We start from the raw sequence: 13,762 nt of genomic DNA, 5'->3' as shown, positions 1-13,762 counted from the left end.
AGATCTCATGTATATGCCTATACATACATGCACATGCGTGTACACACACACATATACATATATGCCTATATGTAATATGGACTATATGCTATTTTATTAATATTATATAGAATATACACATACATACACATATATATTTATGGTATATGTTGTAAATTATATGTTAATAATAGATAGTATATAATATAAAAATGTATAAGAGAGACCAAAAAGCCAACAGCCATTCCCCAATAGATAAGGAGTCAAAGGATCTGAACAAACAATTCTGAAAGGAAGACCTGCAAACAATTAACAGTCATCTAAAATGCTCCAAATCCCTAACAACAGGAGAAATGCCCATCCAAAGAGCCCTGAGATTTCATAGCCTGAAGAACAAAAGGCGGGGCAGTCAATAGTGGGTGGCTGTGGGAGGCTGGGCACACCTGTGAACACACTGGTTGGAACTCAATTTGGATTTATGCTCCTCAGGGATTAGGAGGGCAGAATCCAAGCCCTGTGCTCAGGGCCTCCCCTACCCCACCCTCCAGTTGCTAAGAGTCCCCATTAAACACCACAAGTCTCTAAGAAGCAAACGTGACCAGCGCCTTTCTACCATGAGACTTTCACAAGTTTTCCTGAATGCCGAGAGGCAACACCACGACCTTCCCTGAAGCCTCAGCTGCCTGTGCTCACGGGTTCAGCAGACAAACGCCCTCATCTTACAAAGGAGGCAAGAGCAGCCCAGCTGGTGAGGGGACTTCTGAGGTCCCCAGGGGTTGGGGGCAGATCCAGGCCCCTGACCCAAACCCAGCCTGCTTCCCACCATATCATGCCGTCAGCCTCTTTCCTGCCTGGCTTCCAAATGCCCACCAATAATTAGGTCTGAGTAAAGGGCTGAGGCTACATCTGGGGTCTTCATGGCTACTCCTTTCGACCTCGAACATTATCAAAGCTCCATGGATCTGTCATCAGACACAAAAGAGTTTGACAAGTGGCCTCTATAGTGGGCAGGGTGATGCTGTCAGCCTGATCCGCTCTCATCTCTGCTGTCTGGAGGCCAAGACCACCTTGCTTCACGGCAGGGGTCCCAGGGGGTGAGGAGCCAGAGGTCTCTACAGCCCTGACTCCAAGTCGTGGCCTGTGAGGCCCCTTTTGCTGCTAAGACTGGGGCTGGCCGAGTACTCTGAAACACACAACACTCTGAGAGAAACATGTTTCTAGAAGGTTTTTTGGGTTCTTTTAAGCCAATTCAACTCAGGAAATAGCTTTTTTAAACCTTCCTCCATGCATTTCTCACCAAGGACTTCTTCAGAAAACAGCCCCATTGTCTGCTCTTAAGGTTTCCTCTTTCCAATGTCATGGAAACGTAGCATCTCTCGGCATCTCTGTCCCTTGTTTCTCTATCCTTGTGACTGCCTGGCCCCGGCAAACACCAGGCCTGCATCTCTGAAGCAGATCAGGGAGGCGTGAGGCAGTGAGCACAATGAAAATGCGTCTGCTCCAGGAGCAGAGGCCTGGCCCCAGTCCCCCAGCAAGCCGAGCTGCCTCGTCTGGATAAGGAGGCCAGCCGGACGGCCAACAGGCCCTCTCCCCCATGGGCCCTAGACCAGCTGGGTGTCTACTTCATGGTCCCACACGCCCACCCCAGCAGAACAGAGGCTCTCTGAAGGCAGCGGCTGAACAGCATTTTTCTCCCTGACCCCAGTGGCCAGAACAGGGCTATGCATACAGCAGGGGCTTACTAAGTATCAGCTGAAGGCTTGATTCTGGAGAGAACATTCCATAGTTCTAAGATGATAAAGGAAAACCTCCCCCTTTGTATTTCACATGCCCACCCCACTCCAGGGAAGGCCCTCTCCACGGGGCTGCTTTTAACACGCCCAAGGGCAGCCCTTGGGAGGACCCGAGGGATGGGCCTGAGGTGGTTAAACATCAGGCCCAAGGACCCGGGGGGGAAAGGGCGAGATGGAAGCCCACCTTCTTTCCCAGCCCAGTCCCATTCTGGTGTCCATGGCCCCCAGGGGCTGAACTCAGAGCTGGCCTTTCTGCCCACACTAGGACCACGTTCACTGACAAAGACATCCTCAGAGGCCCAGCGGATCCTGTCTGTCCTTCTGGAGGAAGTGAAGCCTCAGTGGGGCACATCTGCCACAGAAGGACAGGTCGAGGACAAGCCGAGGAACAGTGCCCAGATTCAGAAACAGGGCCAGGCCGCTGCAATGGTCAGAGGTCAGGCCAGGCCTGGCCTGGTGACTGGGGAGTCTGCCTAAGCCAGGAACCAACCACGGGCCATAGAGGCAATTTCTGGGTATCCACACAAACGAAGGGAAATCATGAGGAGAATAAGCCACCATAGCAGACCACTCAAAAAACAAAAGTTCTAGTCTATTCTATGAACAAACAGTTCTCAAAAGAGTTGTAACATAGTACAACCACTTGAAAAAATGCTTCAGACATTAATAATAAAGAAATGCACTTCAGAACAGCCCTGAGGTTTCATCTCACATCTTGCAAATTGGCAAAGATGACAAAAAATGACCACAGTCTATGTTGGAGAGACTGTGGGAAGATAGGCACACCAATACATCATTGGTGGAGCTGTGAAATGGTACAACCATTTTGGAAAGCAATTTGGAATTATGCAAATAAAGGGACTAAAACATCCATACCCTTTGAACCAGAGATTCCATTACTGAGCTTATAACCCAAGGAAGCCATTCATAAGAAGAATGTCCCCATATACTCCAAAATATTTATAGAAGCACTTTTGGTGACAGCTAAGAATTGGAAACAAAGTAGAGGCACACTGATTAGAGTATGGCTAAACAAACTGGGGTCCACAAATGTAATAGATGGTGCAGTGGATAGAATGCCAGTCCTGGAGTCTGGAGGACTTGAGTTCAAACCCAGCCTCAAACGCTTTCTAGCTATGTGACCCTGGGCAAGTCACTTTACCCTGTCTGCCTCAGTTTCCTCATCTGTAAAATGAACTGGAGAAGGAAATGGCAAACCCGTTCATTATCTCTGCCAAGAAAGCTCCAAATAGGGTCATGAAAAGTCAGACACATAGAGCACCGGCCCTGGAGTCAGGAGGACCTGAGTTCACATCTGGTCTCAGACCAGAGATTTGACACTTACTAGTCGTGTGACCCTGGGCAAGTCACTTAACCCCAATTGCCTCGCAAAAAAAAAAAAAGTCAGACATACCACAAGTGACTGAATACCACATTGTGCTTTAAGAAATGATGTGTGTAATGAATATGCAGAGAAGCATGGAAAGATCTATATACACTGGGGCAGAGGGACGTCAGCAGAACCAAAACATGACAGACGGTAACTACAGCCATGTGCGTGGAAGAGTGACCAGGCACCAGAAATGAGTGTGACAAAATCACAAAGACATCAGGGACTCGAAGGCAGGGGCACAAGAAGACAGCCCCCACCTGCCTTCTCATGGAGGCAGGGGGGCTGCAGGGCTCTGGACTTTCTCCCCACATTGGTCACTCCTGTTGACTTTTTTCCTCTCTTCCTTCCTCTTTCCTCTACTGGTCACATGAGGTGGCTCTGGGGAGGAGGAGGGCCAGAGCTACAGGGAGTACTATGGTGACGGCATCCTATGCCATGGGGCTACACTGGAACCTTCAGAAACATGAAGGAGAACATTAAAATAAAAAAATCCCTACCAAGCAGAGCACAACGATTTATCCAAGAAATCATCACGAGCAAGCGAGATTCGTACCCAGGACGCAAGGATGGATCAACATTAGGAAAACAATCAATATAATCAATCATATTTTTTCTTGCTTTTTTTGGTGAGGCAGTCAGGGTTAAGTGACTTGCCCAAGATCACACAGCCAGTAAATGTTAAGTGTCTGAGGCTGGATTTGAACTCAGGTCCTCCTGACTCCACGGCCAGAGCTCTATTCATTGCGCCACCTAGCTGCCCCTATAATCAATCATATTAAAAACAAAAAGATCCAAAGCCACATGATTATCTCAACAGAAGAAGCAGAAAAAAATCTTTTGACAACACACAGGTATAGAAGGATCAATTTAATATCAAAAAAAAGCATGTATCTAAAACCAAAAACACACATCTATGCAATGGGAAAACCCTAGAAGCTTTTCCAATAAATACAGAGTAAAGCAAGTGTGCCCTTTCTCCTCACTGTGATTTGACATCATTCTGGAAATGTCAGCAAAAGCAAGAAGACAAGAGAGAGAAATCAAAAGGACAAAAGTATTTGCTAACAATATGATGGTTTACTTGGAAAATTCTAGAGAATCAGTAAAGATAGTAACCAAGAGAATTAATAGCTTTGGCAAAACTTAAGGCTATGCAATAAAAGTGCATTTTCATATAATAATAAAAAAAGATCCATGAGGTACTAATAGAAAGGGGAAATCTTTGACACTAAAATATCAGGGATCAATCTCCCAAAATACATAAAAGATATAGATTCAATTATAACATGCTCCTTAAAAAATATAAAAAACAACTTAGACAGTTGTAGAAATGTTCAGCACTTCTGTCTGGGCCATGCCAATAACATAAAAATGACAACAGCTACAAAGCTTAATTTACATTTTTAAAGCTACATAAATCAAATTACTAAATTGTAGAACTTGAAAAATAATCACAAAATTCATTTGGAAAAATAAGAGATCTAGAATATCAAGGGAAATGATGAAAAAAAATAGGGACAAAAGGGGATATGTTCAATAAGGAGAAAAAATAAATTACTTTGGAAAGAACTCCTTATTTGATTTTTAAAAATGCTAGAAAAACTAGAAAGCAGTCTGGCAGAAATTAGGCATAAATCAACACCTTAAACAACATTCCACAACATATTCTAAATAGAAACGTGACCTTAATATCAAAGATTGTACTATTAAAAAAATTAGAAGAGAGACAGATCATGTACCTCTCACAGCTCTGGGTAGGAGATGTTCACTTAACCAAACAAGAGACAGAGGCAATTGCAAACAATAAAATGGACAACTTTGATTACACAATTGAAAGGCTTCTGCACAGACAACATTAATGCACCTACAATGAAAAGGGAAGCAGTTAAATGGGAGAAAATCTCTCAATCTGAACATTTTTCAGAAAAAAGTTTGATATCCACGATACATAAATAACTAACATATACATATGTGTACAAGTATACATACACATGTGTCCAAAAGCCATTCCCCAATAGATAAGGGGTCAAAGGATATGAACACAGAGTTCTCAAAAGAATTGAAAAGTAATAACAAACACTTGAAAAAATGTTCCAAACCACTGATAATAAGAGAAATACAAATCAAACTAGCCCAAGGTTTCACCTCACACCCTGCAAATTGGCAAAAATGACCCAAAACAGTAATAGTCAATGCTGGTGAGGATATGGGATGACAGGCACAAAAACAGATTGTGGGTAGAGCTGTGGAGTGTTATAATCATTTGGAAAACAATTCAGAATCATGCAATTAAAGTGACTTAAACATCTATACCCTTTGGACCAGAGATTCCATTATTGGGTTTACACCAAAAGCCAAAGGAAGTCATCTTTAAGAAGAAAGTCTCCATATACACCAAAATACTTACAGCAGCACTTTTGTGATAGCTAAGAACTGGAAACAAACTAGATGCCCATCGATTGGGGAATGGCTTGACTAACTGTGGTCCATTCATGTAATAGAATAAGACTGCGCTGTAAGAAATGATGCATGTGGTGAACAAGAGAAGCCTGGAAAGATCTCCATCAACTGATGCAGAAGGAAGTCAGCAGAGCCAAGAAAGCACTAGACATACTACCTATGTGAACGGAAAGAGCCAGGACACACAAAGTGTCTAGAGAATGTTACAGAATCACTAAGACCCTGCCCCACTCAGCGGCCCCTTCGCAGAGGGAGGACAGCCATTGTTCCAGACTTGCGTTCTACATGTTGTATTAGTGAGGCAGATTGTTTTCTATTTTTTTTGTGTATGAAGCATTCATGTACGTTATCTCATGTGATCCTCACAACTACCTTGTGAGGTAGATACTACGACTATCCCATTTTACGGCTGAGGAAACTGAGGCTAGGAACGGTTAAAGTGATTTGCCCATAGTCACACAGCCTCGGTGTCTGAGGCAGGATTTGAATTCAGGTCTTCCTTACTCCAAGCCCAACACTCTATCTACTTCACCACCTAACTAATGCCATGTCCAGTGTCCATCCCAGTCTCCTGACAGTGATCATCAGACTAGCATCCTGGCGCCAAAAATAAACCAAATCTCAATCTCAGTCACCAGGGGTCATCCTAGAAAACTGATGGATAAAAGACAATGATAAAATATCTCCAAAGCCACCTAAAACGGACCATTGTAATGGACCCTGATATTTTTTACTTTAAGAAGCTCAAATCTCCTCTCATCTCCAACCTGTTCCATTCTAACACCAACCATATTTCTGAATAACTCATCCCAATATTCTTGGAGAAGAGACCAGCATCAGAGACAGGGAGGCTGGAGTGGGAGGGGGAGGAGGAAGGGAGAAAGTGAAGAAAGAAGAAAGAAAGGGTAGGGGGAATGGAGAAGAAAGAAGGGGAAGAGAGAAGGGAGGAAGAAGAGAGAAGGGGAAGGAGAAAGAAGGAAGGGAGAAGGAAGGAGGAAGGGAGAAAAGGAGAAGGGAAGGAAAGAAGAAGAAAGAAGGAGAGAGAAAGGAAGAATAGGAAGAGAGATGGGAGAAGAAGGAAGGGAGAAGGGCGAAAGAGGAAAGAAGAAGAAAGAAGGAACTAGGGAGAAGGAGGGAGAAGGAAGGAGGAAAGGAGTAGGAAGGAGAAGAGAGAGAAGAGGGAAGAGAAAAAGGAGAAGGAAGAAGAGAGAAAGAAGGAGGAAGGAAAGGGAGAAGAAAGGTGGAAGAAGGGGGAAAGGGAAAGGAGAAGGAAGGAAGGAGAAGGAGGGAGAAGGAGGGGAGAAGGAAGGAAGAAGGAAGAAGGGAGGAGGAAGGGGAAGGAAGCAGAAGAGGGAAAAGAAGGAAGAGAAAAAGAAAAGAAAGAGAAAGAAGGGAGAAGGGGGAAAGAGGAAGGGAGAAGGGAGAAGAAAGAAGGAAGGGGAAAGGAGAAGAGGAAAGGGAGAAGGAGGAATAGATAAGGGGAAAGAGAGAAGGAAAAAGGAAGGGAGAAGAAGCATTTCTCTAAGTTTTCAGCTCCATGATCCAAAAAGACGCTTGGGCTGTTAAGAAGATGGTACCATAAGATGTAGCCTGGGTTTAAACCCTGACTCCGCCTTTCACTTGAGTCCCTCCCACCTCTGGGTCTCGGTTTCCTCCTCTGTGAAATGACAGCCTTCAACTCAAAGTTCTCCAAGGTCCCTGCTGGCCCTGAATTCGAGGGTCCTATGGCACCAGTGCTAGAGGAAGGGGCCTTTTCCACTCATAGACCCACCCCTCTATGCCTTGACCACACTCAGCCCTTCTCCCTGTCCATACCTCAGCTAAGGAGAGAGGATTCCTCAACCACCCACCTCTCTCCTATGAGGGAATGATGGTTATTAGTGATGGGCCAGGAAAGTGCTCTGGGTGGGCTCCACCCCATCCAGAGAAGGACAAAGCCTGCTGGCCATGGGAGTGACTAGCCCCAACCTTGGAGCGGCCCAAGGGAAGAAGGCCTCGGCTCGAGGCAGCTCAGCTGCCCAGGGCACCGAAGGCCAGCCCACAGAAGTCAGGGCCCCTCACACGTGGCCACGTCTCACCCCAACCCACCTTGTGCTTGTTTGCCCAGGGAGATGAGGAGGAATCACATCTCCCCGAGCAGTGCCTCGTTCTGGCTCAGCATCCTTCCCAGGCTATGGCTAAGGAAACCTCTACTGCTTAACTGTTAGGTGGCCTACGAAGTCTCTCATCCCAATTCCAAACTGACCCAGTCCAGCCTGGTCTACAACAGAGAACCTGGCCCTTCAGGGACAGGAGCTGTCCCCCCAGACTCCGCATTTCTTTAGGGAGTCCTGGACCTCGGGGATAAGCCCCAGACACCCAGAGGCAGGCCTCAGAGGACAGTACCTTGTAGTGACTCGGCATACATTTTGCCTATAATTTCCAGTGAGCCTGTTGTGATCCCAGTAGAATGTAAGCTCCTTGAGGGCAGAAAACAATTCATTTCTGTCTTTTTATCCCCAGCACCTGACATGGTGATGTAGGAAATTAAGGTAGAAGGCAGCTCAGCACCCTGGGCTGATGTGGGGTGAGAGGACTTGGATTCATAATCTGCCTCACCACCTGTATGAACCTATGCTCACTGCATCCTCTCTCTGGGGGCCTCAGTTTCCTCAAATGTAAAATGAAGAGACCGGGCTAGATGACCTCAAAGGCCTAATTCTATGGCCCCATAACCATCATTGCCTGGGACCCAGCTGTCTCACTATCTGAACACGACCTTAAAAATGGTGCTAAAAATCTCTGTGAAAAAAGATAAAATCAGACGTCAGTGGCAGGTGGACAACCTGCATCTCTGGATGTTATATAAACAGGTTTTTTGAGCCCCCTCCCCCTCAAATTAAGGCTCAAAGGATCCTAGGGCTAGGGCTGGAAGGGACCCCCAGGCCAGCTGGCCTCCCCCTCCCCCCCCTTCCCCTGGTGCCAGAGGCAGCCAGCCCGGGTCATGCTGAACCCAGGTTTTTCTGACTCCCGAGCTGGCTACCTTGCCACTGTACCACAAATTTACTGTTTCCAATTGAGGTTTCTAAGTCCGTTTTGCTCTCCCTTTTCCTCTTTGCCTAGCACAGTGCTTGGCCCAAAGTAAATGCTTGGTAAACACTTGTTGAATCTGTGAACAGATGGATTGTTATCATTTTCTCGGCCATTCTATGGACCACAGATTTATAATAATTTATAATAAAGCACTACACGAATGCCCGACACAGATGTCGGCATCAACAATCGGTAAAGTCCCCAAAGAACCCCTCCCCACCCGTGACAGGCCCGCCCCCGCACAGAGCTGGGGCAGAGACCCCACACACAGACCCCCGAGAAGAACAGAAAAGGCTTACTGTCGGGGAGGGGGAGGGGGCGAAGGGAGGCCCCCGGCCCCCCCAGCAGCCCAGCAGCATCTTGAGCATCTAGAGGATGTCGCCAGCCAGATTCATCTGCAGAGCCCGGCCGCCAATCCCTCTCCTCCCCTCCTCCTCCTTGCCAGCCCCTCTGCGGCAGGCTGGAGCTGTCCGTCATCCAGTCGCTCCCCCCACAGAGCAGCCCAATCCCTCCCTCGCTGGTCGGGGCTACGCAGCGGGCGGGGGTGGCATGGGAGGCAGCCCCCCAGCCTGGCTAGCTGGCTGTGAAGTGGGGGTGGGGGGCTCGGGGGCTGGCTCAGTGCCTCCGGCTGCAGCAGGACCAGGGGGAGGGCGATGATGCAGATGGGCAGGGAGAAAAGGAAAACCTTGACAACAAGATGCCTTCCCATCCTCCTTCTCTGGAGCCAAGCCCCGCGTTACGGCGTTACTGCAGGCTGCAGAGGGGGAGAATGGAAGCTGAGCATGGGGTTCTTAAAGAGCCCCAGGGACGCTCTGGTGATGGAGTCAGAGGCGGGACAAGCCGCAGGGACGGGCAGTGGGCACCACGATCCCCATTAAAAAGCATTTACTAAAGACTGGCCCAGGGGAGAGAGAGAGCCCCTTGCTTGCAGCCAGGAAGACCTGGGGTCAAGTCTTGCCCCTGGCACATGTGCTTCACTTCTCTCAGAGGGGCTGAGCCAAATGCCCTGGGAGGTCCCTACCAGATGATCTTGGGCCATATCTGTAAAACAGGGATGAGACTGCCTTGTGTGGCATAAGGTGCGTGTGGGTCTGGAGACCCCCCGAGGGCAGGAGAGCTTAGCTCCACGCCTACGGTGGTGAGGACCCCTTAGTGCCCCTCAATGCCAGGGCCTCCCCCACTGCTGCTAAGTCTGCCCAAGCCCAGGGAGAGTTCTCAGCCTGGGGGCCCTGGCTGTGGGTCATTTTTTTGCACACTAGTCTGATAATTGTACTTCAAATACAATGCTTTTCTTTGGAATCTTACATATTGTGTGTATTTAAATACATTGTTCTGGAAAGGAATCCATAAGCTTCCCCAGGCTATGATCCCCATTTTACAGATGAGGGAAACAGAGGTTCAGTGACTTGCCCAGGGTCATACAGCTAGGGAATGCCTGAGGCTGGATTTGAACTCAAGGCCTCTCGATTCCAGGCTTAATTATCCAAGGCCATGGCAAGCCCCAATGCTGGGCTCAGAGTAGGAGTTTCATAAGGGGGCTTGTTGGGTTGAAATGAATTATGAGGAAAGGACTGTGCTGAAAGAGGAACAAGGCATTTCATCATTTTGGCTTCCTCCTCGGGGCTGAGCCCCACCCCCCAAGGTCTCATGGAGGACAGGACCAACGTTCCCCACGACCACCGGGAGTCAGGAGATATGGGGGTGGGAGGAGCCTGCCATGCACCTGGTACAGGTGAGACATCACATCAGCCCAGAGCCCAGTGCTCTGACCGACCTGACCATCCTCACTCGCACACGTTCTAGGCCTGGATGACCACTGCCTAAGTTGAACAAACAAGCCATGATAAAGGATATTTTAATTTTAAAAAATCAATGTCCCCCAAGGCAAGCAGGGAGAACACATCACTCCCAGGGAATCAGGGATGTGATCTCCCTCCACCTGGAGACGCCTGCTGAACCAGGGAAGCTCCCTCTCCTTCTCCCTTCCCCCATGGCGGCTGGCAGGAGGCAGCATTCACCTGGGCATGGGTCCAAGGACAGGGAAGAGTCTCAAGGAAAAGACATTGGGTGGGAGGAGGCCCAGGGCCAGGGCTGGCTGAAGACACACATCTCTGATGGTCAAGCAGGATGTGGGGTGGGGGTGGGGCTGGGGCAGGAGAAGCGGGGGGAAATGCTTCCAGGCAGAGGCAGGGATGCAAGGAAAGCTGAGCCAGGGCACCCCAAGAGCCCTCTCTGGGATCGATTAGACTTCCTGGAAGCATGCAGCAGCCTCTGGACCCAGGCCCACTTCCCAGTGGTTCCTGTTCTTTTCTGGAAACTTCCACGCCACAATGCAGGTCAGTGGCCTCTAACATCAGCAATCCCTTAGTGCCTGCCCCCGCCAATCCTTCAAGCCTGGGGGTGAGGGTATGAAGGCCAGCCTGATGGAGAGGTGACAGGGGACTGGGGCATCCCAGCCATCACCTTGGACAGTAGCATCAGACTGGCAGAGCCGGGATGGTCTGACAGCCCAACCAAGGCACACCTTCCCGCTTCTGCACTAAATTGAAGCCTTAGATTCCCAAAATACATCATCCGGTCTCTGTCGGAAGGCTCCCCCAGGAAGGAGAGCCTACCACCACCGGAGCCACGCTGGGACAGCCCGAGGGTGAGCCCAAGCCTAAATCTGGCCCTTTGTAACTTCCACCCACTATTCCTCATTCTCCACTGGGGGGCCAAGCAACCCAGCCACCAAGTCCCCCCCATAGTCTCCTGTCTCCAGGCTGAACATCCAGAATTCCCTCCAGTGATCCACAGAGGCCCTTCCCCAAGTATGATGCTCCTGGTCCAGCTAAGGGCTGACCAGGGTAAGGCCAGCGGGGTGATCCGGGCAGCCTGCAGCCCACAAAATCCCACCCAAATCCTTAGGCAGGAAAAGCGCTGCCTAACCATGCTGCCTCTACCCTGTTCTGGAGAAGCTAAAATGGATTAAACAGAAACCCACCTCTGATGGATTTCCTGTCTTCGGGCTCAGGGTTAGGCCCTAGCCTGTCAAGACCTTCTTGGGTCAGGAAGGCTTGGGGAGAAAGGGGTAGGGGTAGGGGAGGTGCTTCTTCTTCCTCCTTTCAGCTCCCCTCCTCCTCTACTGGGCCACAACTCCCTCTGCCTTCGAGGCAGTCTCATCAGCCCCCGGGCACCTGCCTGCAGGCATGGCACCTGCCCCTCCAAACAGAAGTGGAATCAGTGAACTCCAATGAGAGGCATGGCTAGCCCCAGTTCTCAGTAGTATTCTTGAGTGGAAATGCCTCCAAATTCTCTAATTCCTCTGCCATCCCTGCAGCCATGTAAGAGGAGGAAGGCTTACCAGTGTCTCTGCCCCAACACAGGAAGTGGAGATACACCCCCTTCTGACACTTACTGCAAGCTGTAACCTTCCCCAAGCCACTTCCCTGCCCTGGGCCTGTTCCCTCCTCTTAATAAGATGGCTGGGCTGGCCCATGGCCTGAGGCCCCTCCAGTCCTCCAAGCAGGATCCTCTAACCTGTGACCCTCTGCCCAGTCCCTCACTCCTCTTCCTCCTCAGGGAGCCCCTGGGGGCTGGGCAGCTTGCTCTCGGCCTAGAAGAGGATCTCTGCACTTGGGGACAAAGCTGGGGGTATCAGGGGGTTGGGGCCACAGAACTCAAACCAATACCCTGACCCTTCTTCATTTTACAACATGGTTCCCGAGTTATCAAATGATCACAGACTAGGCAGACAATCAGAACAGAGGGAAGGGGACTGGGGGGGGCAAAACAAAGGAGGCCCACTGAGCCCTGATACCAGACAGCATGCTCAACACTGCCCCCAAAGCGTCCTCAGAGCCAGAGAGCCCCAGGACAGGGGACACCCCACAGGCCAAGGGAAGGGCAGATCTGGATGCACTGGTCAGGCCTGTGGAGGCCTGCCCTGATGGAATGCCATGGTCAGTGAGACCAAGAGGGAGGTTACCTTGGGCAGGATGATGAAGAAGGCATTTTGGGGGGAAGGGGGGCAGGGGGAGTCAAGTGAACACTTTCAACCCCAAAGCCTCACGAGGCTTGACTCCATGATGGGGCTGTTAGCACATCTGCAACGTGTCCAGGAAGAGATGGCCCCTGGCCTCAAGCAAGTACCATTGGAAAGGACGCATACAAAACAAAACCTTTATGGGCCCCAAAGTGCTTTTAACAAACCTCCTACGATGAAAAGGGGGGTCCTGGCCTTCCCTGTCCTCAGGGATCCTGGGAGGAGCTGGGCATTAACATCTGTAAGGTGCTCTGGGACACCCAGCAAAAGGCTGACCTCATCTGCCAGGGAATGGGTCAGGAGTACTGGGAAGGCCTGGCCTTTCCTGGGGGACCCGACAGCCCCAGAGCAATGCCAAGGAGGGAAGACAAAGGCAGCTACATTAAGGCCTGGTGGAGAATTCTGTGGTTTTCTTTTGTTTTCCTTATCAGAAATCAAGTCAATGGTGAGACTGAGAAGTCCTGGGGAAAGGCTGGAGAGCAAAGAGAAGGCCAATGGGGAAAAGCCCCAAAGGTCCAGAAGTGCAGCAGCCCAAGGAGGCCCTGCGACCCCCCACAACATGCCCAGGGCTCATGGAATACACAAGGTTAGCATCTCTGCAGATCCTTGCTTGGCAGGATGCTCCATGGGGGACTGGGCACAGACCTACGATACACTTCAAGGACAGCATGTCCTGTTTCCAGTGGAAAGGAAACCACATATCCACATGCACACACGTGTACGCACACACAAACATGTAAACATACAAGGCAATGTGGGTCTTCCTTATTGTACTTCTGATTCTAATGAGTCAGCATTGAATGATGGAGAATGCATCCATGAGGCCTACAGCTTTCAATCCAATTCAGAGAGCACTTAGAAAGCACCATATCATGCCTGTTACTGGGCCAAGCTCTGGGTATGGAGAAACACAAATGAAACCGTTTCTACTCTCTCATGGTGGATGAGAAGACAGATATGAGTGGATTAGCCACCAGAGGTGGGAGTGCTCTGTGGGGGTGGGGGGGGGGGGTGGGGATGTGGGTGGGGATGTGTGGGTGT

At 49.6% G+C, this 13,762-nt stretch overlaps 1 protein-coding gene across 2 annotated transcripts in view; it reads right to left on the bottom strand.

The window, feature by feature from the left end:
* The window catches only part of XXYLT1 (xyloside xylosyltransferase 1), a 69,382-nt gene that overhangs the window by 37,746 nt on the left and 17,874 nt on the right, over positions 1 to 13,762 (bottom strand). The window contains exon 1 of one of the 2 annotated variants that reach the window (XM_078147490.1): positions 8,997 to 9,189. The exons of the other annotated variant lie outside the window; for it this stretch is intronic. Coding sequence (XP_078003616.1) covers positions 8,997 to 9,174 — 178 coding nt within the window. The 5' untranslated portion in view covers positions 9,175 to 9,189. Of the gene's footprint in view, positions 1 to 8,996; positions 9,190 to 13,762 lie in introns of those variants that run through there. 2 annotated transcript variants of the gene reach the window in all.

Source organism: Phascolarctos cinereus, unplaced genomic scaffold, assembly GCF_003287225.1.
Source record: "Phascolarctos cinereus isolate Bilbo 61053 unplaced genomic scaffold, phaCin_HiC Scaffold_7;HRSCAF=346, whole genome shotgun sequence".
In the NCBI taxonomy this organism is placed as follows: Eukaryota; Metazoa; Chordata; class Mammalia; order Diprotodontia; family Phascolarctidae; genus Phascolarctos; species Phascolarctos cinereus.
Note: the sequence above shows the minus strand (reverse complement) of the source record. Positions and strands in the feature narration are given on the sequence as shown.